General features: G+C 48.7%; 1 protein-coding gene across 1 annotated transcript in view; it reads left to right on the top strand.

The window, feature by feature from the left end:
• The window catches only part of ZAP70 (zeta chain of T cell receptor associated protein kinase 70), a 10,708-nt gene extending 720 nt beyond the window's left edge, over positions 1-9,988 (top strand). Inside the window, 12 exon segments of the mRNA XM_074163733.1 lie at positions 854-956; positions 959-1,013; positions 1,664-1,802; positions 3,613-3,691; positions 4,386-4,426; positions 5,912-5,960; positions 6,574-6,754; positions 7,450-7,656; positions 7,923-8,115; positions 8,740-8,880; positions 9,405-9,517; positions 9,865-9,988. Of these exon segments, the coding sequence (XP_074019834.1) occupies positions 854-956; positions 959-1,013; positions 1,664-1,802; positions 3,613-3,691; positions 4,386-4,426; positions 5,912-5,960; positions 6,574-6,754; positions 7,450-7,656; positions 7,923-8,115; positions 8,740-8,880; positions 9,405-9,517; positions 9,865-9,988 (1,425 nt within the window).
• Positions 9,989-27,739: the final 17,751 nt, after the last annotated feature.

Here is a 27,739-nt window from a genome sequence, read left to right as displayed (position 1 = left end):
GGTAGTGGATCAGGTCTGCCTGTTATTTAAATTTAGAAATAGCTACAGACAGGTTCCTGCATTTTATTGCAGACTGGAATATACAGAATGTATGTCTAAGGCCAAACTCTGTAAATGGTCACACTGGCAGCCACGTAATTAATTTCCTTCTGCCTGCTGTCACCTCCAGAGTGGCTCCTCAGACACTTTCAAGTCCTCAGAGAAGAATGGCTCAGGCACTCTCTTTATGGAGCCCTTCTAAGAAAGATCTCTACATTTGGCGTATTTTAGACCGATGGTGCTTGACAGAATGAGGCATCTATAGGGTTTCTCCATGCAGCTGATCTGTGGGCGCTGGTAGATAACACAAAGGACATTGCCACCTACTGGCAAACGAAAATCTACAGTTGTTTATAAAATGTGTGGGGCCAGTAAAATTAATTGAGGGTCTCCCACATGTTTTCCAGACTGCGCCGCTCTACAAGTTGTAGTGTCTGGGGACAGTAAGCAGCCAGGAAGGCAGAGGGACCAGAAGGGTCTTGCTCTCCCAGGAACATGAGGCTGAAAGACACCCTGCAAGCCTGAAGTCAAGATCCCCCATACAAATATGATGCCTCCTCTCTTCCCTCACCAGCAAGTCAATGGGCTTCAGCTGGATTCGAAGGATGGGACCAATTTAGATAAATAAGGAGTTCTACTTTGCAGCAGAATAAAATTCAACCCACTATTGCTACAGGCATGATTAAGGCCACGTGCACTTCAATTATGAGCCCTTCCAAGTTTCCCAAAATGGTGTCATCTGCCCAAAACGGTGCTGAAGCCATGCAGCAATGCAGCAGAGTGGCAGGAGGTCTCATTTCTCACTCTCTTCCAGGGTGACGCACTTGAACAGGCCATCATAAGCCAGGCTCCACAGGTGGAGAAGCTCATTGCCACCACGGCCCACGAGAGGATGCCCTGGTACCATGGCAACATCGCCCGGATGAAGCTGAACGGAGGCTCTACTCAGGGGCACAACCTGATGGGAAATTCCTGTGAGTATGCAAAGCCCTGGCAGATGCTGCAATCCCTGGACTTTTCACCATTTCCCCACCTCCCCTACCCTGTAGTTATTTGTTTCATGTGACAGTTCCCGAGAGGAGGTTTAGCCGAATATGGTCAGACTGCGGTTATAGATCTTTCAAAGACAGGATCTGACACCTCAAAACTGTTATTGTCCAGACAGTGTCTGGCTTCCATGAAGAGCCAATCTTGAGCTTCATTTGTTTCTCCTGTTTAAATGTCTCTATGAAGTATGCTTGTTAATGCACCACATCTTATGAGATACAGGGTTCAGTGGGTGAAGACATTTAACACTGACACATAGACAAAGTATGGCCAATAAAATACAGAAAAAGCATTTGTTCTTCATCTTTGCCGAGGTGGGACAGTCCTAGGGACAGTCCTTCATTTAATTATCTCTCAAGTTAGGAAAAGAAAGAATTAGCTGGAGATGGTGGAGGAAAGGGGCAAGAGACTAAAGGTGAAGGTCCTTCCTCAGCCTCCGCAGAGGGGTGTCAGGAAGGTGGCAGTTCCAACAGGGACACCTGACCAAGTGCCCACCCAGCGACCCACCACCGCTGCAGCCACGATAATTTGCAGGGCAAAACCTACAGTTGCTTTTAATAGTTCTCCTTCCTCCCAGGCTGAGGGAAAGGAAGGAGAATGGTGCCTACGCCCTCTCCCTCGTCTACGGCAAAACAGTGTATCACTATCGGATCGACCAGGACAAATCCGGCAAGTACTCCATCCCCGAGGGGACCAAGTTCGACACGCTCTGGCAGGTACTGTATGCGGGGCGCTGAACACGGGTGTCATAACAAAGCAAAGGCACTTCTCCCTTGTGAGAGCTGCCCGTGCCTTGGGGACAGGAAAGGCCATGTGGAGCTTTAAAGGCTTTAAAATTGTACATAGAATCATAGAATTGTTCAGGTTGGAAGGGACCTTTAAGATCATCTAGTCCAACCATCAACCTGACTCTGATAAAACCCATCACTAAACCATGTCTCTAAGCTCTATGTCAACCCATCTTTTGAATACCTCCAGGGATGGTGCCTCCACCACTTCCCTGGGCAGCCCATTCCAAGGCTTAATAACTCTTTCCGTGTAAAAATTTTTCCTAATATCCAATCTGAACCTCCCCTGGTGCAACTTGAGGCCATTTCCTCTTGTCCCATCGCCTGTGACTTGGGAGAAGAGACCGACCCCCACCTTGGTTGTAAGCCCTCCCAGAAAATCCTTTCATTCCCTGGGTCTGGCTGTCTCACAGCTCATTGCATTCATTTCTGTGGACGAGCTAAGTCTGGGATATCACAGCAGCTCTGAAATAGTTCTGGCTTTACCTCTGCCTTCATGCCTTACACCAGTGGGGTGCCCCTCCAAGGAAACAAGAGGATTACTGCTTTTAATTTCTAGCTTTAAGCCAGGAGACGGTTGTATTAATTACACTTGCACCCCCTCAGCAAACATCACACTCGGACCTCTTCCTGCAGTGAGCCCCCATGAGATTGTTCATCCCAGACTGTCCCTCCCGTGTGTCCCCCATGCTGCTCCTGGACTGGCAAAACTGTTGCGTGCCGATTCCCACTTTATTTTCCAAGTGACTGACTTCTGTAAGAGTAGGGGAGGCCAGAAATCTTGAGCCAGCTGCCAAAATCTTTACATGACTGAAGATCCAGGTGCCAGGAGACACATCCTGTCACCCCTGAGTCAGGGGCATTGGGAAGTGGAGATGGCTGGAAGGCCCCAGCAGTCCTCCCGAGGGTGGGACAGGGTTTTTGTCCCAGAAACAGCTCATGGCACTGCTGGGGAGTTGCATTTTCCCCCCCCGGAGCCCGGCTCTGCCCCGTGGCACACGGCTGGGACCTGCTCCAGGGGACGGACAGCAGCGCTTCCTCCCGGGCCGGGCTGTCTGGGGACAGGAACTCTGTTCTGCTGAATTTTTCAAATTCCCAGAACTGTTTTCACTCTGAATTTGATTGAAAACAAAGACTTTGGGGCATTTTTATGGAAACAGAACCATGCCAGGCTCCTAACTGCAGATGAAATATGAGCCAGACAGGAGGGGAGGAGAAAGCCTGGTCTCCCCTGTGGTGTGGTGGCCAGGGGCTGGTCTGGTCGTCTCCAGCCAGAGTCACGTCCCCACGATGCTCAGACCAGCGGTCGATGTAGTGAAAAACTGCCCGGGATTCACAGAGCTAACCCTGGGGTTCCTCTGGGAAAGCAAAAGGTTTCTCTCACGCTTTATCAAACACGACATGACTTAAAACCCCTTTTCTGGCTGGAACAACAATAACATTGCACTGAAAATGCCCTACCCAGCTCTCCTACTGGAGATTTTCCTTTAGTCTTTCTTGGGTCCTTATCTCACTTCCCAAGTTCTTCCCAGCTCTGGCAGATATCCAGGTATGCAAGCACTTGCTCTAGGAGATCCCATGGTGCACGGAGAGGGGAGGAGGGGAAAGAAAGAAATAGTCGAGTCACTGTCTGAGAAATCATTACCATAAGCCACACAAGTTGCCTGCAAAACAAAACAAAACAAAAGGTTATTTTCTCCTCTCAACAATCCCTTTTTCTTCCAATTCCTTTTCCCAGTTGGTGGAATACCTAAAACTCAAACCAGATGGGCTGATTTTCTACCTGAGGGAAACCTGCCCCAACCCCAACATACCAGGTGAGCCGATGTCTCCCAGTGCCATCCCTGGCCTCGGTTTACCACCCAGTGGGGCCAGTTTGAGCAGCACCAACCCAAGTTTCCTTTACCCCGTCCAACCTCTGCTCCTTTGGCAAACTGGGCAAGTCTCATGACGCGTTGTCTGCTGAAAAAGGCCACTCTCCAGACCTGGCCTTGGGTGGCCCAAAGACAGGAGCAGATGGGGGAGTCAGTGCTCCAAATGGATTAGGGACTTCTGGTGCCAAACAGATGGCTTCTGAAAAATGAGCGGCTTTTTAGGCAGCAGGAAACAACGTGTCCTGCAAGTCTGGCTCCTGGTGGGTCCCTTGAGCTGAATGCTCAAAACCATGGGTCACTTTGTCCTGGCCTGAGAACCACAAATGTCACTTCAGAGCCTGCCCATGGGACCCCCACTCTACTGGGCAGGGGACTCTGGGGCACAGCTCAGCCAGTGCCTGCTCTGGGACTGATGGAGACTGTGCTCCAGCAGGTTTGCACCTCCCCTGAGGGCTGGTCTGGGAATAACACCCTCATTCAGGCACGTTTCCACAACTTTTTTGGCTAAAGCTCTGGAAACCAGCCTTTGGCAGGAGAGGGTCAGATCCAGGCATCCACAGAGTCCTGCAAGGATGCTCTGATCCTGCTTGGGGCACAGGCGGACTCTAATTAACACCTTCTCTCTCCTGATCCACAGCGTCTGCAGCACCGGTTCCACCAACACACCCCTCCGTGAGCGTAAGTTCTGGGCAGGGTCTGTTTTATTGGTACCTCAGTGGTTTAATGTTATTGCATTTCAAGCTTGCTGATCAAACTCTGTTCTTCTCTAAAAGGCAATAACTCAAATGCAAATATATTAAGCCCAGCTGCAAAGTTGTCCCCTTTCCAGCTTGGATGGGGACAAGGAATAGCTGGGCACAGCTACCATTAGAGCTGAAAATGGTTTCCATTCATACTGCGCTCCTTGCGACATGTGGGCCTGTCCTTGGGGAGCCCTCTCCCCCCTGCCCTCCTTGCCAGGCAGGAGCGAGGAAGATGCGGTCGGATTCTGGGAACGCTCAGCCTTGCTGCTGGCCGCTGGCCACCGGCCAGGCCTTTGTGCTCCCTCTGTGTCCCTGGCCTCGGGGTACGTCTGTGCTCAGTCACCGCTCCGAGTGCCAAGCAGTGTTGAAACCAGCTGGTTTGGGCTACACCAGCAGCCCAGCCCACAGCCCTGCGGAAGCTAAATACAGGCCTGAGCTTTGCCCATCTCAGAGGGCTGTCACAATCTGCGGTGGGCTCCCACGTCACCGTGATTCTGCTGCAAGCAGCGCTGGCGTTCAGACCTGTGCTGGAAAAATCATAGAATGGTTTGGGTTGGAAGGGACCTTAAAGATTGTCTAGTTCCAACCCCCCTGCCCTGGGCAGGGACACCTCCCACCACACCAGCTTGCTCCAAGCCCCCCCCAACCTGGCCTTGAACCCCTCCAGGGATGGGGCAGCCACAGCTTCTCTGGGCAACCTGGGCCAGGCTCTCACCACCCTCACAGCAAAGAAGTTCTGTCCCAGATCTCATCTCAATCTCCCCTTTTCAGTGTCAAACTGCTCCCCCTTGTCCTATGGCTCCACTCCCTGATCCAGAGTCCTTCTTCACGTGTACCGTACTGCTTTGTCGCTGTCTGCCTTTGGGACAGTGGCTGCACACAGTGTCCCTGTGTGCTCCTGGGGCCACTCTTGGGGCAGGTTGGTGTGCCGGCCACAAGCTGAGCTGCCTCCTGGCTTCCCTTCTCTCCCTGTCTCAAAATAAGACAGAGAGACGTGGCTGGGATGACCCCTGCTGCTGCAGGAGACTTGTCGCTTTGGGATGGGGAAAGCAGAGCGGGCAGAGAGCAAAATGCAGCCCTGCGTGCGTGTCCCTCGCCCAGCTAAACCAGAGCCCTCAGCCTCACCGGGCACAGCCCACGGGCTGGGTTACCAGGGGGTGATGCTGCATTCGGGCTCCGTGGCAGTGAATCCCCCCGGGGACTGATCCCTGCTGTGTGGTTGCACTGGGGGTACCCGCCAGCCCTCGCTGGAAGGGAAGATTCAGCTCGATACCATTCCAGTCTCTTGTGCCCACCTCAGGGCCTTTTAGTCACCAGCTGGGGCTCCCAGGGCTGCAGAGAGTGTCCCTCTCCTCTCCCATTTCAAACAGAAGCAGTTTCCCCTGATGCATTATCCACTTTATCCCTGTTTCTTTTCCAGAGAAACCTCGGCCCTCTCAATGCAGACGGATACACACCCGAGCCTGTAGGTGAGCATCTTTGAAAGCCCTCTCCTCCTAACAGGAGGAGACAGGACCTGGGGATGCCACAGGAACCATGGGGGTTAGCTGTCACATCTGTATCACCCCCTTTCTTACAAAGGCACCCAGGAGCATCCCACTTGTTTCAGGGCCTGAGACAAGAATATTGCAAAACTGTTTGCCCACACCTGGTACCCAGTAAATCAAACCCCATCCAATTCCCCATCATACTCAGTAAATCAAACCCCATCCAATTCCCCATCATACCCAGTAAATCAAGCCCTGTCCCATTCCCCATCTTCCATCCCACCTACTAAATCTCAGTGTATCCAGTTACGTTTCAGTGGGGTGAAGTCATGCACATGCCCAGGTCCCGCGGGGTCTGATGTGTGGAGGGGGAATGCTCAGACACCTCTCCCCATCCTGGCTCCTTCAGCAGCTGTAACTAGGAGAGGCCGTGGGTTGTGAAAGGGACGGAGATGCCCAGGAGGGAGGCTGGAATGCTGCAGCTTGAAAGAGAATTGGCCAAGAGTCTAGAGAAGACCTTCCCAAGTGGTGAGGGAGAGAGGGATGGGGAAGGATATGTTGTTTACAGCTATAAAAACCTGTATCTCTCTGGAAGGTGCAGGAAAGTCACGCCTGTTACCCATGGACACCAGTGTCTACGAGAGCCCATACAGTGACCCTGAAGAACTGAAGGATAAGAAGCTTTTCCTGAAGAGGGACCACCTGATGATTGATGAAATGGAACTGGGGGCAGGAAACTTTGGCTGCGTCAAGAAAGGAGTCTACAAAATGAGAAAGTGAGTGCCACCCCGCAGGATGCTGAGGAAGCGGGAGGAGGGTGCTCCAGGCTGAGCTCAGAGGTGTCCCCAGCTCTCCTGTTTCTAGCCAGATGGGCCGGCCCTAAAGTGATAATGGGGTGGAGGTATAAGAGATACTCTGGAAGGTCACTGATGACTTTCCATAGACTTTCAGTGACAGCCCCATTGCCCTGAGAGTGTAATCTGCACTGCACACTCCTGGGCAGAAGACTGCTGCTTCTGAAGGCATTTGCTGGGCTCAGAGGAGCAAGTCCATGCTTCTGAGGTCATCTTGGTCCATGTCAGGGCAAAGGAGTGAGACTGAGGAGATGTGCGATCCTTGGCTCCGGTGCTGGTTGTCTATGAGTCCACGAAGATGGCCTTTCCCCACTTTGTGCCTGAGTTTCCCCTTTGAAAAATGGCAATGATGATGCAGATCTCAGTGTGTGGGGTGATGCGCCTTCAGATCTACAGATGGCAAATACTTAGAAGGGTGAGGTGACCTTTTCTCTTTAGCCTTCTAGCAGGCCTGAGATACCAGGATTGTGCAGGGCTCCACCAAAACAGGCTTCTGAGATTGTTGTTTAGAGATCAAACAGTATCATGTGAGAAGTGGTTTGCATTCCTGGCTGTGACACATGAGTCCAGCTGCTGTTTAATTGATCCCGTGTGTGTTCCTCTTGCACCCTGGGCAGGAAGCAGATCGACGTGGCCATAAAGGTGCTGAAGAGCAACAACGAGAAAACAGTCAAGGATGAAATGATGAAGGAAGCCCAGATCATGCACCAGCTGGACAACCCCTACATTGTCCGCATGATTGGGGTCTGCGAGGCAGAGTCGCTGATGCTCGTGATGGAGATGGCTTCTGGAGGGCCACTCAACAAGTTCTTGGCTTCCAAGAAGTGAGTACTGAATAAAATGTGGCTGGTTGACTTTCTGCACTTCTCATCAAACTCTCCGCTGCCAGGGGATCCTGGCTTTGTAGGTGGAGGGAAGGTGGTAACAGCAGAAAGAGATGTCTTTTCATGTGAGGTACTAGGGACTGATGGTTCTGGAGCAGAGATGTCCATGTTTATTGTCCCTTGCAGCTAGAAATCTTGGAGGGGACCATGGTGTACAGAGTAATGGCAAGTCCTTTATTACTGTATTGTCCTTTCGTCTTCCCCAGAGACGAGATTACAGGCAGCAATATTGTGGAGCTGATGCACCAAGTATCCATGGGGATGAAGTACTTGGAGGAGAAAAACTTTGTCCACAGGGACCTGGCAGCCAGAAATGTCCTGCTGGTCAACCAGCACTATGCCAAGATCAGTGACTTTGGACTCTCCAAGGCTCTGGGTGCTGATGACAGCTACTACAAGGTAAGTGTGTAAGCACAGCAAAGGATCCAGATAGCCAGCAGGAACCCTCCTATCTGGGGGGCTGAGACCCCCAAAGGTAGGGGGTCTGGACTCTTCCCAGGAGTCCTGATGCACCACCACATCACATTCTGGCTGGTCTCACCACTGTGACATTAAAAAGGGCTTTGTAAAGCTCCCCGTGGCAAGGAGGAAATTCAGACGGATGGGGAGGCAGCGAGGGGGGATGCAGTGCAGTGGGATGACAGGAGAGAGGAGCCAGGAGAGGAGCCGGAGCAGGAGCAGGGGAGAGAAGGTGATGAAGAGTGGGCCAGGGCTCACCTTCCCAGCAGTGAGCACCAGTGCATGACCACACCGAGCCCCAGGGCTGGGGTGTGGGACAGGGGTGGCACCGTGGGACAGTGTCCCAAACCCAGGGATGGCTGAACAGGGCCAATGCCACAGCAGGGACCGGGCCAGGGTGTGGGACTCAGGGCTTGGGGCTTTGAGCTCCTAGCCCAGGGCAAGGGGATTTTTTCAGCAGCGTGGGATTGGGTATGGCACAAACATTTAGCAACGCAGAATTCCGGTTCAGCTCAGAGCAGTCTGTGTGTCGGGGTGGAAATGTTCCTCTTTGCTTTGCCACAGGCCAGAACAGCAGGAAAGTGGCCTTTGAAGTGGTACGCCCCGGAGTGCATCCTCTATCACAAGTTCTCCAGCAAGAGCGATGTATGGAGCTACGGCGTGACCATGTGGGAGGCCTTCAGCTACGGGCAGAAACCCTACAAGGTGAGGCAGAGCTGGGTCCATCACGGGTGGATGCCACAGTCTAGTCTCCCGCTCTGTAACAGGCTGACACACGCTGAAACTACAGTCTCTATGTCCTCGAGTGGGTGCTCTTCCCACTGTCGAACAGAAGGGAAAAGAGACAGGCTCACATCCACTTTACCAAAGGCACAAATTATTTGGATCCTGCAGCTTTGTGTTCCTTTAAGGGAGAAGAAAGAGAAAACAAACCAAATTAATCTGGGTTTGAATCAAAGCAATTCTTCTCTTTGATCCTTCCACTCACTTGCAGAGCTGAAAAAATGAGTAGCTGAGCCTCTGCTCTGCTCAGGCTTGAGCTGGGGGCTGCAGGACGGGCTGGCCACAACGCGAGACACCGATGCTGGGGGCTGAGAACAGTGACTGTACGGGGTGTGTGGTGCGTGGATCCCAAGCACGACCCCAGGCCCAGCTCTAATCTGTCTCTTCTAATCCTGTTGCCAGCTCCAAAAACATTAAAGCATTTTTCCCACTTGATCCTGTCCTAGAAAATGAAAGGCCCAGAGGTCATCAGCTTCATAGAGCAAGGGAAGCGCATGGACTGCCCCACGGACTGCCCGGCGGAGATGTACGCCCTCATGCAGCAGTGCTGGACCTACAAGTAAGGCTCAACTCCTTGCTGGGTGGCAGGTCCATCAGAACAGCACATGCTGTCTGGATGGTGGCAACACAAAGCGAATGGTGTCTCGTGCCTTGGTCTCATTCCCCAGTCCATGATGAATGATGCACCTATTTCTTTATTATCATGTCCTTCCATTTGCCTGTTCCAGCCCTGGAAGATGTCAGAGCCTCTGTGTCTTTGCCCCGCTCCATCCCAGAGAAGTACAGCCCTGGTACAAACAGGCTGCTGTTCTTCCCCAGGTTCTTCTGTGCCTGGTATCTTCTCATTCCATCAGCCCACTTTTGCCCTTTCTGTTGACTCTTATTTGTTCCTTTCCACCCTTGCAGATGGGAAGAACGTCCAGGATTTTATTCTGTGGAAAACATAATCCGCTCCTACTACTACAGCATTGCTACCAAGACAGAAAATGGGCCAGGGACAACAGACAACTCAAAAGTAACTCTTCCCTGAGTTTCCCTCTCTGCTCCTGAACACACACCCTTCCTGCACAGGACCTGGAAAGACTTTGTGAATTTTTGCTTTAATCTTTTAAACACCGGTTTTGTTTCTCAAGTAGTTCCAGAACTAAGAACCTGGGAGACGATGCTCTCACAGCAGACAAGGGTGCTCAGCTGTGTCTCCAAACAGCTGGCCGTGATTTCCATCTCCAGCCTGACCCAGCACAGGACTGTACTGTCAGTATTATAGTTCCTTCTTACCCACTTCCAAAACTATCCCAGGACCTCAGAGCTTAACGTCTACCAGGCTCACTAAGGAAGAACTGTGTTGGCTCCAGCAGACCCTGATTTTTCCAGATCCCCTAAAAAAAAATTCTTTCACAGGAAACCATCAAGTACACATTTCTGGTGAGGTTTGCATGGGGTGTGACACAGGACAGGGAGCCACCAAATCCCCTTCCCCTTGGCTTAGGGCAAGAAGCAGCTGCTGTGCTGCCCAGTCCCGGCAGAGATGGGGAGGAGCAGTGCCACCACTTTGTCCTCCGGTGCCACCGCTTTGTCCTCCAGGCACCCTGCCCGGGCCAGTGCTCACACCCCGGGCATGGCCACCTGCCTATTCAGCACAAAGCATGGGGTACAGGCCCCCCCCCCGGCCACAGCCCTCCAAGCTGCTTATGGCTCCCCAACCAACCAACCTCCCAGGACCCATTGCTCACCTCCTGGATCCCATCTGGCCCCTCTGCGCTACTGATATGAGCATTTTGCTTTTCAAGCCTGAAAATTGGTCACCCTGTAAATAATAAACTATTCTATATTTTTTAACATACTTACGGCTCAGACTATTGAACTGCCATAAATATTTGCAACTGCTTCAAGCTGACAAGATAATAATTGTAATTTCCCTCCACTAGGCTGGGGTTTCCTTCCTCGATGCTCTCCATAACCCTGCGGAGTCGCCAACCTGGTCACCCTTGGGCTGGCTTCAGTGCAGAGCTGGAGCTTTCTGGCAGCTAAAGGCATATAGAGCTGCTCAGCTGAGCCCACTGGGGAAACCCACCTATTCAGGCTTGTACTGGTTCACCCCTGCCCCCAGATGGAGTGGATTGCCCATGCTGGGGGGCCTGTGGTACGCTCTGGTGCAGAGAAGCAGGGTGGCTGTGAAGGCTGGGGAAGTGGGGGGAGCAGAAGACCAGAGCCCTGACATACAGTGAATAGAAAAGCTTATCTCTCACCATTATCTGGTACCCCAAAAGCACTGAGAGCCACACAGTAGCTCACACTGAGTACCTTGTCCCGGAGGTAAAATAAACAGCTACAGCCCAGGTCAGGGCACAGCCCTTATCTACAACCTTAATGGGAGTTGGAGTTGATCTGCAGATAACTGTTCCTGGGGAGCATTCAGGTATAAGGCCTGAATTACCCTAAATTACCCGTACAGCCTGTTTAAGTGCTCACAGAACCTCGGTCTGATGACAAACAAGTGTTCTCCTCTCCTTGTTTAGACTGCAGACTCCGGAGATACCAACTATTAATGCACCAAAGCATTTTCTCTCTCAATCCCATTAGCTTGTGCTCTATGCTTGAGCACTACGGATATATTATCCCTACCAGTAGAGGGGAAAACAGAGGTATCGGAGGAGAAAGTGGCTTGTTCATTTTTGTTCAGTGAGTTAGTGGCAGAGACAGGAAAAAAAATAAAATATCTCCCGTGCATGTTTTCCTCCCAGAGAAAGCAGGTATTTTGCTGGAAAAGAGAAGGTTCAATGTGCTTTCTGCTTGAAAACCATTGCCGAAACATTTTGTTTAGACTTTTCTTTCAAAACAAATTCATTTTCTGGTTTGAAATTATTTGTCATACTAAATTTTCATCTAACTAGTTGCTGGGATTTTTTCAAATGAGGAAGGAAAGTACCAGAGAAGTCATAACCCCAGAGGAGCTTCTGGTTTAGTTGGAGACAATCTGAAGGGAGTGTGCGTGTGCACATCCCAACAGAGAGAATGGAAATCCCTTGAGATCATGCCACAAGAGCAGGCGGCAGGGGCTTCTCCTCTGGAAAGCCGTCTGGGCTATGGATATTGTTCTGGCTCTTCCAAGAGCATTGCAAAATGTTGGGGGGGAGAGGCGGGGAGAGGGAAGGGAGTGAGACAACCAGGACCTGAAGTCACAGGACTCTCTGATTCATGCATTTTTGGCGTATGCACAGTCTGACTGTCACCCCCGAGGGGAATTTCCTTCGACTTCAGGCACTGCCTCCCTCCTGGGCATCTCCAGTCTGCCACCACAGAAGGTGCTGAGCCCCCTCAGTAAGACACAGCTCCGGGTCCCACAGCGCGATGGCCCTGCAGAACGGGACAGCCTCTGTTCTTCCCTGTCCCCACCATGGATGTATTCAGCTCTGTCCTCTCTCCTTGCTCACTGCTGGCAGGTCCAAATATTGAAACACTTTGCTGGACCTTTCAAACCTTTCGCTGACTGGTCCCAGAGGCACCGGGTGTTCGAGCAGGACCTGTGTCACTGATGAGATAAAGGCACAGGCTGTAGTGAGCACAGACTGAGAGCTCAGTGCTCTATGGCTGCTTCTGCTCTAACATAAAATTCCTCAAATCCTCTCTTTTCTTCCTGACCTCTCCTTCTCTCCACTCGCCCCATTTCTCTCTGTTTTACCTGAATCTTTAAAGCTCTTCTGATTCTTGCACCCTTCATCTTGCAAGGGAAAAGATGAAGTTCATCTTCTAACTAAGCAGCTGCAGTGATAACGTGAGACGTGATAAAGTATCGGTAATCGTGTCTGATCAACACTATGTAACACTCCATCATATCACCAATGCAGATCTATCTCATTCCAACCTATCTTATCACCAATAAGCCTATCTTATCACCAGCACATGCCTATTTATCAATTGCAGTGTGATATCACCAGCACATACTGACCCCTCTATCTCTTTCAGCTATCTAGGCACTTTTATTTTGTTCAGCAGCACAGCAGCTACGTGACTAACACAGCTCTGTGCTCGCTGACCTTTGTATCATACCCCAAAGTCATTTACTGAGCTAATGCAAAAGTGTATTTTCAAAGCTAGCACGGGATATTTTCCCCTCTCTCCCCAAGAAGTGCTGCCTGAGGTATCTCAGGGCATGGCTCAGCGCTGCCAGGGGAGCTCCTGCTGTGCTGCTGGGTTGTCCTCTCTCCCACGAGCCAGGTCAGCAGTGAAGCTGCTCGGTTTTGTCTGTTTTCTGGGCCTTTGGTATTTCCGTAGAGCAAAGAAGGCAGAACTAGAAGCACTACAGGCAGAGAGAGGGGACCAGCCCAATGGAAGAGCAGTGGATGCTCCACGGCAGCTGTGTCCATGCAGCCCTTGCCAAGATGGACTCAGACCTGCTCCCTGTCTGGGGAAAGGGCATTTTCAAGATCTCTGACCCACTGGATGGCTCCAGCTTTTGGCAACTTGGAGACACTGCAAGGGCAGGGCACAGACCTCCTCACCCTCGTTATGAAATGTCTGGCAACCGTGAAGTCACACAATGCTTTGGTCCTGCCCTGGTAAAAGACACCTCAAAATCACAAATTTCTTCATAAAAGTCAGGTGAATCTACACTGTTCCCTTCTCTCCCTCCATGGCAGGAGATCAGCTTGTTTCTAATTACAACAGAGGGAAGTGAGACAAGGGAAGGATATGACTTGTCAGTGGTTGCACAGGGGCCTGGAAGAAAAGCCCCATCCACCTTTGCCTGTTTTCATACTTTCATCTCCAGATGATGTGTTCTTTGTATGTTCAAAGACCTTCACGATTCAGAGAAGTTGAACGAGTCAAATGATGCCCCAGCACAACGAGTGCCATCCCATGCATCGATACACTCACTCAGAAGCGGCCCCGAATCAGCCAAGACTTATTGTAGAGGCTTTTACCATCAAACCATTGCAGATGAAGAAAAAAGAATGGACAAGGTGCTGGAAGGTACAAAATCAGATGCTCTTCACTGACGAGAAGAGTGGAAGTGATGGGGCTGGTTTAGGTATTAACAAGTATCCAAGTCCTGAGTAAAAGGAAATCTCTTTTCACAGCAGGAGGAAATTTCCTATTTTGCCACCAAGAAATGTGGTAGAGCAGGTGAGACTTGGACTGACCAAACAGGCCATTTCTTCTTTTATCTCTATTTTTTTTAATGTTACCTTGGTTTTGCCTGTCAGATAGATAGAAATCTCTGTGCTGGCAGAGGAAACTGTAAACACGTCTTCACTGGTGGTTTTTTTTGATCAGCAACAAAAATCTTGGAAAATAAGAGAGGTGCTCGTACCCGCTGAGAGGCTGTTGGGGAGCAGTAGGAATTCAGCATCGTTCATCTCTTCTGACTTCAACTGATCCCATCTGAGGACAGGACCGGGCTTGTGGTGTGGGGACAGTTACCAGGACCCTGCCTGCCCGACCAGCCAAAGCCACGGCACAGGCAGACAGCAAGGAGGTGCAGGGAGGCATCAGACACCCACCATGTCACGAAGACAGGCTATTTTTGTCCCTAACTGCCAGCAAACAGCACAAGCGGTGACAGGTGACTTCAGCAGCTAATTCCCTGTTTTTGTGGCCTGAAGCGATCAGCTTTGGTCGATGTAAGATGTTGCTCTGTTTGATCTGCACAGGAAAATCAGGGTATGGTGGCTGGTGTTCCCACTGCCCCTTCAAGCCCTCTGCTCTGGTGAGATGGCAGTTTCAGAGCCTTGTTCATAAAGCAGGGAGGACCTGGGAGTACCCAGCAATTTGGCTCTTGATCTGAGGTCCCTTTATGTCCCATCCTTCCTGTCTCCTCAACTCCCCTCCCTCTCTGTGACCTCCAGCCCGTGCCTCCACTTGTAGCTCTGGGACAGGGTGAAGCAGCCTCTTGCAAAGCAAAGAAATCATGGTCACGATTAACTGCGTGTTGAAAGGATAAATATCCAACTCCTTCAGTAAATATATTTTACTATTAAATTAATCTATTAAGTAACCAACCAGTTTGTTGTTGCTGTTGCTGTAAAGGGATTGCTTTTCTTCTTTTGTAGCCTGGCTGGGGCATTAGGCTGTCTGCTACATTGTCTGGGCTGCAAAAGAAAAAACAACTCCAGAGAGAAACTTTAAAACCTAAAATGGCATTTGATCAGAAATATTGAAAGAGGGTAAAATATAGGGTAGTCTGGACACTCTCTGTAGATACGTTCAGCACATCCCTGCCGTGCAGAGGCCAGGGAGGGCAGCAGCCCCCGGGACGGGCGATGGAACTGGCAGAGAAACAAGAGCAGTTTCCTTCCACCGGCAAAGCGCAGCCTCAGAGAGCCCGGCTGAGGCTGAAGGAACTTGTCTTCTGGCCTTCATGGGCTGGAGGGCTCTTCATATGTGTTTCCCGTTGCAGATCGCAGCCTGAGCACATCCCCTGCAAGTTCCCACCCTCCGGCAGAGTCCTTCTGCACCTCGCTCCCCGAGGGACCTCAGCTTGCGTGGGGCTGGGCAGCAATTGCTTCTCCAGAACGAAACCACCCGCTGCGTGCCCAGCAGCTGCACTCCCGCTATTACTCATGGCATTCTTCCAATAAACTAATCAATGGGGTTGTTTTGTGTCCTCCCAAACACTCCCATCAGTCAGAGCTTGGCTGTGCTCCTCCCAAAGCATCCTAAAGACTTCCCAGCATTGGGTGAGGTTCAAATATTTCTCCCCCTGAGGATGAGAAGCACCAACCTCCCTGTGGAAGTCTGAACTTCCTTCCGCCGACAACAGAATCACAAGATGATGTGGGGTTGGAAGGGACCTCTGGAGATCATCCAGTCCAACCCCCCTGCCAAAGCAGGTCCACCCAGAGCAGGTCCCACAGGAACGTGTCCAGGCAGGGTTTGAATGTCTCCAGAGACAGAGACTCCACCACCTCTCTGGGCAGCCTCTTCCAGGGCTCTGCCACCCTCACAGGAAAGAAGTTCCTCCTCATGTTTAGATGGAACTTCTTATGTTCAAGTTTGTGCCCGTCACCTCTTGTCCTGTCACTGAGCACTAACAGAGCAGAAGTACGGAGCGGGGTTATGCAGGAAGGACAGAAGGGACCAAAGAATCAGGAGACATAACTGTAGGTGGCAGTTGTGAGCACACAGGGTATAATGTCAAAAAAAAATCACCTCCCCGTGCTTTATTTTCAGAGCTTGCTCCTGGAGCTGGAAATCATGTTACCAACACGGAGGAATGGACACCACCACCTGCTGCATAAAACATCCCCAACTGACAACCGTAATGACAATAATCCTGAATTGAAAGGCAAAATAGAACACGGACAATTTCAGTGGGATGAAAAATCGTGACGAAGGAATCAAAAGAGACTTTAAAAATAAAATATCCAACTCTGGGAGTCGGAGAGTGTCTGGTCTCAGAGCTGTCCCCATGCAGGGAGAGCTGTGAAACTGGTACCTGACTGGTGTCTTGGCCTCCGCGAGCCAGTCAGCCGGGAAAGCTTGTAGCCACAGAGCCAGAAAGTCCAGGGACATGAAGGCTGATGGGCGAGTTGTCAGGAGGGGAGGCTCACCCATCAGACAGCCTGGCCAGGGCTTGCTTTGTTTCCGCTGAAAGCTTTGACGGAATCAAAACCTTTCCACAGAACATTTCAATTCAGTCTAATCAGCACTTTCGGATGGAAAACTCTTCTGTAGGAAATTTTCCATCCAACTCAAGTCATTTACTCCCGGGGTAAATGAGTGTAATGTGGGTGTAAAGCACGGTCATTTCAGAGAGGTAGCAGTTGCCACATCCTTTGACACGATGTAAATAGGGATGTGGTGTAACAGGCGATGGAGAACCCCAGACCTACAGCATCAGCGTATCCTGTCATCCTGAAGAAACTTAAACCCATTTTGGCCACGCATCAGTGAATTTGGGGAAACGGGCTGGAATGACAAACAGTCAAGAGCGTTGGACCTAGAGGGAATAGCAAATCCCGTGTAGGCACAGAGAAGTACGGGGACATCATCTCTGCCTCTTAGGTATCCCTCTGCCCGTTTCATTCCCCGGAGCGGTGCTTTCCAGAAATCCAGAATACCTAAGCCTTTGTGAATTTGCTTCATTGTTCCATGGCAATGCCCCACTCATTTGCAGTTTTAACGCAGCATGTTCTACTGTAGCAAATCTCGCAGAAAGTAAGGGCTTTATTTGCCAGTGGGAAGCGCAGCAAGTGCCTACATGGGAAATGCTACCAAGGGCAGGCTCTGATTTCCAGGCTGAGAAGCAGCTTCGTTGCTTTCTCCTCTAACAGGAAAGATAAATAAGCAAAATAGCTTAACTAATGATTTAAAAGAAGGTCACAAGCTTAGTCCTTTATCAAAGGATCTTTATCCTGACACCAGGTTTAAGTGCAATATTTGCAACTGTTTGATTATGTTACAGTTTTCACCAGCTTCCTTCCAAATGTGTATATAACTACACTGTGAAAAGGCTTCATAAACCAGGACATTTCAGTCCCACTTCTGTGCCGGTGCTTGTATTATACAGATGTTATGGTAAAAGCAATAAAGTGACATTTTTTGCATCTATACAAGCCATACCTTACAAAAAACCCCTCAAGATCTTTGTGGCAATAAATAAGAGAATTATCAAATACACTGCCTTGCTCCAGCGTTTTTAATAGAAAATTTAACCAGTAGATAATCAAACACTTTAACAAAGCAAATGAAAAGTACCAATACGGAAAAAATTGCAATGATTAATAAAAGATAAACCGTATCATACAATCAGTGGAAAAGGGGAAAGCGGATGTTTTGTGTGTTCCTGCTTCAACTGATATGAACAGAAACAAGGATGGAAAAAGTGTTTTATGGACCATAAATGGGTTAAAAAACAGAGACAGGAAGACAGATATCGAATCACGCAGTAGTTCACCCAGTACAGCATCCATTTTCCCAAATGTAAAGCAGCAAAGAATCAGCAAAGAGAAAGAAACTGTACGGAAGCCTGAGACTTGATACTTAGAACAGCCTGTTTTAACACCTCTGGGGCTGTTTGGGCATATTCGGGAAAGCCACAAATAAACTTACACTGGGAGGAGCTGCAAAGACATAGCAAAGGTGATGGAGGGTCAGAGAAGTTACTAAGTAGGAGCAGAAGTAATTACATGGGCTCAAATACAGAAAGTGGAAGGCAAGGAAGTCTTTCTGTGATATAAAAAACTCAGAACAATCTACACTCAGAGAGGAACTTAGCAAAGGGCAGTTGAGACACTGGCACAGTGAAGATTTCAGATTATATTCTGAGCGAAGTATGAGCTATAGGAACCACATTTTAAAGGTGGCATTAAATTCCACGTTGCCATCTTTAGTTCTCCCATTTCATGTAAAATCATCTATTTTGTCTCCCTTAATGTGACTATAGAAATGAACAAAAATCTCCCCTCTAGGTTTCCTTAATTAGGTTTTCTAAATCAATTACCCTACTTAATTGTAGCCTCCCCTAATCAAGAACTCCTGAACTTTTCCGTATGACTTCACTAGGGATTTTTGACCTTGCTTCTGTGTGTGCTGGCAGTAGAGCAAGCCAAGGCCGTGCTCCCCAAAAGGGCACCATTTGCTTCCCATTCCCTGCCTGCTTCGCCCTCCTCCAGGCAGGGGTCAGAGCCCAGGAGGATGGAGAAGGCCACCTTGACAAGATGGAAATGGGAGGTCACACTGATGGAGAAGGACACAGCTTCCACAGCTCTCCCTCTGTCACTGGGACCAGGATGCTGCAGCACAGTCGCAGACTCTAGAGTATCCGTGTAAGGGAAAATAGATTTCAGAGGTAGAGTTCTAATGAAGAGGGAATTAAGTGACGGGAATTTGCGGAGGTCATTCTTCCCAGCGAGTCAATGGAAGGAGGATGTAAATGTTCCTCTTGAACAGTTTCCGAAGGACAATATGACATACAGTCAGAACAAGCCTAATCTTCATTTTCCCTTTCTGCACTTTGTTTTTGACCCTTCAAACTGCAGAATAACATCTCTGCAGCACTTCATAGAACCATAGAACCATAGAATTGTCCAGGTTGGAAGGGACCTCTCAGATCATCCAGTCTGACCATCAACCCAACACTGACAAACCCATCAGCAACCCATGTTTCATGCATGTGCAGAAATTGTCAGGCGTGTTTATGCCCTGGCATGTGTAGGTAAGGTTTGTGTGTGTGTCTATATACACACGGACACAAGGACACTGGTGTGCAGGTCTGTGTTTTCACGGACACAATAACAAAGATGCTCTTTTTGTTTGCGCTGTTTATAAACTAGTTATTATCTACCCAAAGTGGAAACCTCCCAGTCTTTTCAACCTCATAACTACAGTGGATGTGAACTCCGGGGCTCTCTCTGGTGTTTGAGATTTAATTTTTAGGAGAAAACCTATTTGTTTCCGCACACACCCCCTTCCCTTCCCCACCCTATTTGTATTTTAAAACCCTATTTACTTTATTGAGCTCCATGAACTGATCAGTAAACTGCTCTGATGCAAGCAATAAGTCTTTATTTCCTGTTTATTGCTACATTGCACAGAATGGGCAGCATATTTCACATACAATCATTGGTGATGTAGCAGAAAAATATACAAGAGGGTAAAGTCAGCTGCTTAGCATTTAAAAAAAAACTGCTAAATTCTATAAATCCCAGTTCAGAAGTGGACAAATGCTGTCACTTATGAATATACATCAGGGATACTCATACAGTCACCCCCTGGAGCAGTCAGAGCTCCAGGCACAGGTCCCTGCTTTCCAGTTAGCTCAAATTCTTGAGCAAATCTTAATTCTTTTTTGCTGCAAGTGGAAGCAGAATTTGGCCTCTGTGTTGTAGCACTAGCGTCCCAGCAATGTAGAAAAATAATCAGGAATTTTGATATAGTATTCGAATGAGAAGTGCAGGAAAGATTTAAGTGAACCATGGGGAGATATCACTGATTGGAAATAGTATTTATACAATTTTCATTTAAAAATTCACAAAGTAAGCATAAAAAAATCCTCTTATCCACCCAGATTCTTCTTTTATAGACTCCAGTACCGTACTGTGTACATGTCCGAACATTGGGCTACGGGAGCTGTATTTCTCAAGGAACAGAACACCTTACTGTCTATAAGCTCATTGTTTTTATTTTTATTGCAGTTTTTATGAATCTAAATACACAAGACAACAGGAGACATTCTGGGGAATCGGGCAGATCAAACAATCGTAAGGCAGGAACTAAGTCAAATGGAGACTAACTTACTTGATTTAGAATCCATAATGCATCGAAATTACTCCATGGCAGGTTTATCCCTTCCCCACAGAGCATCCTTTCTCCCATAGAGGTGTCTGACTGGGAGTGCTCAGGGCCAGCTTTTTCTGTGTTACCTCCTACACAGACAGGGCCAGTTTCCAGAACAGCAACACTCTCGGCCACAAACACAGGGAAAAGGTTTGCAGAACAGCTCTCCACCCACACTCTCAAGTTTTTTTTGTCGTGAACAAAAAGTTTATGAATTTTGGCAGTTGGCTTCCTTTGAAAATCTAGCCTTCGCTATTAGAGAGGAGAGGAAGTCAAAGACTGGTTTACTCTGTATTTTTTTTAATCCTGGTACATGACCTCGAATAACTGCTTCCTCTGGCTGTGGTTTTTTCCCTGCCCCTTTCTTGTTTAGTCTCGTTTGGGCAGTTTTGAAGGGCTGTTATCCCACATATATAGAGCTACTGCAATGAGTGCCTGCTTTAATTTTCCCCTAATAAGAAGTGTCACAAATACTGATGTTTGGATGTTTATCATCAAACTCCCTGGTTTAGGATCTTTGACCATTCTCTATGCAACCGTTCTCATGGTTCTCATTTTCGCTGGCCATAAAGCATGCGATGAAATTCCTAGTCCATGTCACCATGAGCACATGCATGCACAGAATTCAGTAACGGCACAGAAATGCTGATTTATTTAGATGGGATGCTATAATTTCATGCTTTGACTTCAAGGGGAGAACTGCAGAACCATAAACGAAACTTCAGGCCTCGGCTCCCACATCAAGAGGATCTTAAAGTATCTGTTCCTTTAAACATCCACCCTAGGGTAGGTTTTTGAGAAGGTGACTCTATCTCAGGAGACATCTGTACACGAGAGGAGTAGATTCTCAGTTCAGCCTCAGGTCGCTAATGAAGCACAGAGTAATGAGTGCATTTCTGCTGACCAGAAAGCGTGGCCTGCATCTGTGAAAGCCAAGAAGGTGAGGACAGGTTCAGGGGTGGGTGGAAGAAGAGTCTCCTAAGAGAATAGGAAGAGCGCAATCTTTCTGATCATGTTTGGGTTTGACACGCAGCCCTCGTGAAGCAGCTACAGTTCCTCTCCCTCTAGTTTGCAAGCTTCGTTCTTTTCTCTCCAAGCCCACAAAATCCTCTCTGCTGGGAAATGGCGAAGGGGACTCGTTGGGTGTCCTGTGGGTATGAATAATCCAGTGAAAAACCCTCCCTCTGCTCTGCCTTGCTCCAAGAGCTGCCGGCTGTAGTCAGAAAACCACATGCCCCCTATTTCATCTCGAGTTGTTTGAATGGCATCATCCTTTCGTCTAGCGACGAAATGGTAAAATGCCTGCACAGCCTGGTCCCAGAGTGACAGCGCTGACACTACAGATGTCAGAGTGGTTTAATACCAGAAGCTCCTGCCAACTCTTAAACAATGGCTCAGGCATGACAGAAGGGACTGAGGAGCTTTCCAGCCCCTCAGGCCAACTACTTCCCAGGGATGAGTCCTGCCAAAATCTTTGATGAACATGCAGAACTGCAGTGATAGAAGCAAAATCCATCCCAACGCCAAAAACCGCTAAGACCAGAGTGGTGAGAACCCAGCTAAGTGTTATCATCCTTGCAGTCCAAATCCCAATCCCCCTCCATCTTTCTCCAGTTCTGGCTGAGTTCCCTGATCTCACATGGCAGCGAGTTCCAGAGCTCACTCTTATATGAAGGTTTTTACTTCATTTAGGCTAAAATGTGTAGTGGCTCATTACTAAGTCCCTGCTGTAATTGGCTGAATGGGATGGCGAGCTGTAGACAGGGTCTATTCTTCTTGGCAGCTGGGGTGAATGACCGCTGAAGGCATCCCTAAAAAATGCTGATGTGGCACTTTCTACTCCTTTTCCCTTTCTGCTGCCAGCGTGCAAGTAATTCCTCTTGAATTGACCCTCCAGGTAAAGCCCAGCTGAGCTGGAATAAAGGCGGTGGCAGAGCAGTGATTTGTTTGCCAGGGTTCGGGGACAGAGTGCACAGAAGCCAGGTAAGGCCATGGCCTCGAGTGCAAAGGAGGAACACTCTGTGGTTGCTTGTGTGGGTACATGGGTGAGGTGAGGTTTTGAAGATGAGGTTCAGATACAGCATCTCACCAGGAAAGGTGAGACCTGATGTGACATTTGCAGGTTTCCTGCTATTCTGGTAACAGCCCTAAGTGTGCCCAGCTCTACCTTGAGTTAGTAAGAGAAATAGAGAGGAACTGCCCGACTGGGAGCCACAAAAGAGCCCCCAGGGAAGCTGGGCAGTTGTCCTTGCAGAGAAAAGTCCAGCAGTCCCATGACTATGTATTTAGAGCTGTTTATAAATTTCCTGTCCCTGGCAATGATTTTTGACAACAGAAAACAGAAAAAGGTTTTGGCTTTTTTGAGAAGTTTTTCTTTGCAACCTTTGGAGGCATCCTTAGAAGTACGTCTGAAAAGTAAAACCTGTTTGGGGGTCTTTTGGCTGCAACGTTTTGATTGTCCAAGCTGAAAACCACTGGGGAGAGGGAGAAGAAATAAGAGAAAATTGGTATTTGCTGTGGAAGACTTCTATTTGATGAAAACATACATTTCTGTGGAAAACATGGTTTGAACAAAGCATTTCTCACAGGTTTTTTTCATGCTCTCAGTGCACAGGAGATTGCACCAGAGGAGCTACAGGATGAAATTACCTGATCTCTGAAAATCTGAAATGTAGGCAACCAGCTAGAAAAACGCTGCCTGCTTTTACAACCTGATGTGACGGGCTAATCCCTGTTCACTCTGCATGTCCTTAAAAACATATTTTATTGCTATCTCTTTTCATAACTAACAATCCACCTTAAAATATGTAGCAATTTGACTCTAACTTCTAGAGATAGTAAGGATCTTTATGTCAGGATCTCATTTCTTCACAGGTAAAAAAAAAAAAAAGAGGTCTTGTAAAATCAGCATTTTCTGAGGGAATATTTCTATCTTGCAAGACAAAAAAAAACCAACCCCACAGTATTTATTATTTCCCAGTGGAAAAAATGAAGCAAAATATTTTATTCTGAGCATGGTTAAAATTAATATTGTTTGGTCTGTCAAGCCTGACTGAAGTATTAATTTTCAGTTCCACTCTGCTTTGAACTGCATCCACATGCAGCGGCCACTGCTCATTAAGAAGTCCTGGTGCAGATGCCTCATGCCCTCGTTCCCCTCTTGGCACGGCTCCCTGGTGGCTGGCGGTCCTGTCCCCAGGGTGTTTTCTGGCTGGACCACCACAACACGTTACACAACGAGGGACGAAGCCTGCTGGGGATCGCAGCCCACAGAGGAGCACAGGGATGTGAGGGCACCACATTCCCATGACAGGCTATTTCAGGAAAACCCGCTTGTGAATGGGACGTTGCCTTGGGAACTGCACAGTAAAATTCATCTGCAATAGTTACGTTTAAAAGAAGTGACATGATATATGTTACACACCCAGCAGTGCCCGAGGGAGCGTTCAGCACCTACACTCGTTCATCCTTGGGCTGAACGTGTGCAGTTGATACGCACCGCCAATTATTTGAGGCAATGTGGGTGTGTTGTTGTAATGTAAAAAAAAAATAAAGAAAAAAAGAATTGGAGGCGATCACTGATCTTCTGTGATTAGATTCATGGTTTTCTCCTGAAGCGTGCTATGTGAGTGTTGAAAAAAATCTGTGAAGGTTGATCACAATTTAGAGGGCCTGGGCAAAAAAGAGTTTTGTGAGTGCTAACGGAATAGCAACGGATACAGTCTACATTGTCAGACCCAAAAAAATTGCTTCCTCACAAACACCGAGAGTCCCGGGTTTATTTTCATATTCTGGGGCAATCTGAGGGGCTTCACATCCCTAACAGCCTGCTCACAAAAGGTATTACACTGTTTCTGACTGGGACTCCTAGCTCTGCTCTTACAGACTAGATTTGGTAGCACTGTAACTCTCAACCACACTACTCACCTTACACCGCCTTTATGTCCAGCGCAGAGAAAGATGCTAAGGCGTTTTTTTTTTTTCTTCTCAAGATAATAATCTAAAATAGATAGATCACTCACACCCTGCAAAAGTCTGTTTCTCTCCATTCTCTATAAAAGGAATCTTAGAGTCCATATGTAAAACCCTGCTTTTGCAGATATCTAAAGCTAAATGAGATCAATAGCATCCTGATTCCCACTTTTGGGAGCAATGAGGGAGAAGAGTGACCTCTACAGCTCAGCCCCTTCCCAGGCCTGCTGTCCTGGGAGGAAGGATTCGTTGTCTCCCTTGCTCACACTAATCCTGTCAGAACTGACAAAAACAAAAGAAAAAACCCAAACATTTAAGCCAAACTTATGGAGTCAGGCATTTAATGGCAGGCCTTTGTATCTGAAGTGATACTTCAGTGCTTGTGGCCCTCAGGCTGAAATTTTACTGATGAAGGCTAAAGGAAAGTTAGCTTAAAAATAAAATAAAGCTAAACATCCAGACAGACTTTAAAATATGTTACTCACAAGACTAAGACCTAGGTTCCTTGGTTCCTTCAATGCTTTTGCAAATTTTAATTCATATTGGTTAAGAAGGCAAACAAGCCTGGCAATTTGACTGAAAAGCAAGATTCTGTAAAAGCTAACACCCACTGCTATGAATGAAACCAGAATGAATAGAAAATTTCCCTGCAGCTGGGATGGTTCAAACCCAATCACACAACACAGGAAATCCTGGTTAAGACTCCTGTTCTCTCCTGTAGGTGGAGGACTAAGGCACTGTGCACCCAGTGAGCAGCTCAGACTTGCACATACAGCCAGGCACGTTTACCCAGGAAGAGGCACGTTAATTTTTACTACAAAACAGTTCACCCTGACAGTATACAGGACCACCTTCTCCACACTGCTGCTTTTAAAAGTTCATACCAGCATGTCCCCAATCCCATTTGTACCCCTCCAGCTGGGAGGTTCAGCCCTCCCTGCTCTCACCCTCTGTCTCAAAGGACCAGAGCGGGCTGGGTCGGACACCTGGGGCCCAGGGCAGTTTTTGTGCTTTCAGCAAACATTCATTTCACTTCAGTGCAGCTCAGCGTTTCCTCTGTGGTATCCACCAGGTGGCACAGGCTCCTGGAAGCTTTACAAACAGGTAACGGGGCAGCAGACCACAAAGGTGATTTCTGCTTTCCTGGACTGCACTGATGTCTCAGCAGAGCTAGTTCCTTGGTTTTCTGTCCTCGGGGTATGCACATTAAGTTTCATGCCTGTATCAACAGAGTTTCATCACTGTATTACAACAGAATGCAAAAGCACAAATAAGATCCTAATGCTGCCAAGGCAGATGCAGAATGTACCATATGTGCACCGTAAAACCTGCCATCTAAACAATGATTATCCTCACTTTATTGATCTGGAATTTCAATCTATAGACAGAGACCACTGACTTGCCTGATATCCCAGCCTGTGCGCATCATCTACACCGTCTTTGCGATACACACTACAGGGTGAGACCTGATCCAAAGCAAACTATTGCCTGCTTTCTAACTGGATTTCCTCACCTCATTCTAAACTACCCATGAGCAAACCCCCCGCGAGCTCTGGAGCACAGGATGTAGCACCTGCTTAAAACAGTAGCAAAAACATCAATGAAGGACGCTGTAATCTGCTATGTTGAAGAATTCAAAGGGAGAATTTAACTGATTAGAATGAATTAATTAACGGTGGCTGTCTTTAGCACAGTGTTTTGCTGTGTGCTAATAGTTCACTCACCAATAATGAAACATATCCAAGAGTGTGTGCAGGAGAGCCGTGGAGGGAGATATGGAATCAATACCACATCCCGCGTGAAACAGCAAGTGTCCAGCATCGGCCGCAGTCACAGGTCTGTCACACCGACTGCTGCCCCCAAATAACTGTTTTTCCTTGTATTCTCCACAAGGATTTAAGAGTTCCTGCACAAAACTTTGTACATTGTTCCAGCATCTGGAGGGGTAACAACTTCTAGGTCCTACAGATCAGCTCCTGGAGGATTTTACACGGCACCTAAGTATGTAACATCTCCCACATGACAGATGAGGCATCAGTAAGTGTCACAATAACGGCTCCACCTTCCCCCCAGGATGGAAGCCTGTCCCCTGAAGCTGTCCCTGCTCAGTCCTGCCGCCATCCCTGTGCCTGCGGGGCCTCCCACCAGGCCCCCCCACCCCGGCGCCTCCTCCGCTGCCGCCTCTCTGTTGTGCAAACTCCTTCTTACGTGAGGGGAGAAGAGTGCCAGAAATAGTCCGACATGCTCTAAAAATGGCATATTAAAGCTTTTCACATACCTTAAGGGCTCAGCCGCCTCAGCGAGGGAGCCCTTCTTCCCCAGGGCGGGCTGACAGGGCGGGCAGCAGCTGGGCGCAGCCCACCCGCAGAACAGCAGGAGGCCCCGGCGAGGCTGATTTTATCAGATTTAAAGGCAAATCTCAGCCCCGGCTCCTGACAGAACATGGCAAGATGGTCCCAGGCAGTTGGCTCACCATGTTCAGCTCCCACGGAGCCCCATGGTGCGGTGAGCGTGGCCGTGTCAGGACGTCAAACGTGTCTCCCCTGAGGGAAGGTGCCGGGCTGAGGCCTCCGTGGGGCTGAGGCCTCCGTGGGGCTGAAGCCTCCATGAAGCCACGACACCCCAGGAGCCCCGGAGGGCTGAGGCAGCAGGGTGAGCAGCACCTAAAGCAGGGAGATTCCCCTTCTCCAGGGCTCCTTGTCGCCACAGGCTGGGTGGGCAAATGTAGGTGGGTAAGCTGGGGTGGAGGAAGGGGTGAGGTGGTGGGAGAGGGTGGCTCCTGGGTGCCAGGGCCTGGCACAGAGGAGGTGTTATGATTTGAGGAACCCACAACATTTTTTTTTTGTGGTTTAGACAATTATTCTCTCACCCAATGACCCCTCCCCACCTGGGAAGGGGAATTAGGAAAAAAGGAAACTCAAGGGTTGAAATATAAAGAGATTTAATAGATAAGACTAGATAATTAACACTAATAACACTAAAGAGCTAGTATTGGTCCAATATACAGGGATTATACTCGGCCCATTCTGTCATAGGAAGCTGGTCCCTCCCCACAGGGGACAGCAAACATGGGACCCTGCGAGCGCTGTGGCTTCGGGAGGAAGGGAAGGGCTCAGGGCTCCAGCACTGGGGCAAGGAGTTCTCAGGATGGCAGCCATCGAGGAAGAGAGAAAGAGAGAGAACTCCTCAGCGAACTTTCTAATCTATATTGAACGTGATGTTCATGGTATGAAATAACCCTGTTGGCAGCTTGGGTCAAGTGCCCGGGTCTCGCTCCTCCTCGTCCCTGCACCTGGCAAGGCTCAAAAACACTGAGACCTTGAAACCCGCATAGCATAGCTGGCTCTAAAGTGAATATTTTCACAAATTCAGACACTATAGAGTCTTCTAAAAATGCAGTTTTCCCTAGAAATAGAAGAGACCTTACCAGAAAGTAAAATTACTGAAAAAGAAATTAATCCTGTGTTGCTCAAACCAGGATAGGAGGGCTCTGCCAGGGGTGCCTTGAGGCAGAGGGGACGAAGCCCTG

The sequence above is a fragment of the Numenius arquata genome, chromosome 25 (assembly GCF_964106895.1).
Source record: "Numenius arquata chromosome 25, bNumArq3.hap1.1, whole genome shotgun sequence".
NCBI classification, from domain to species: domain Eukaryota; kingdom Metazoa; phylum Chordata; class Aves; order Charadriiformes; family Scolopacidae; genus Numenius; species Numenius arquata.
Note: the sequence above shows the minus strand (reverse complement) of the source record. Positions and strands in the feature narration are given on the sequence as shown.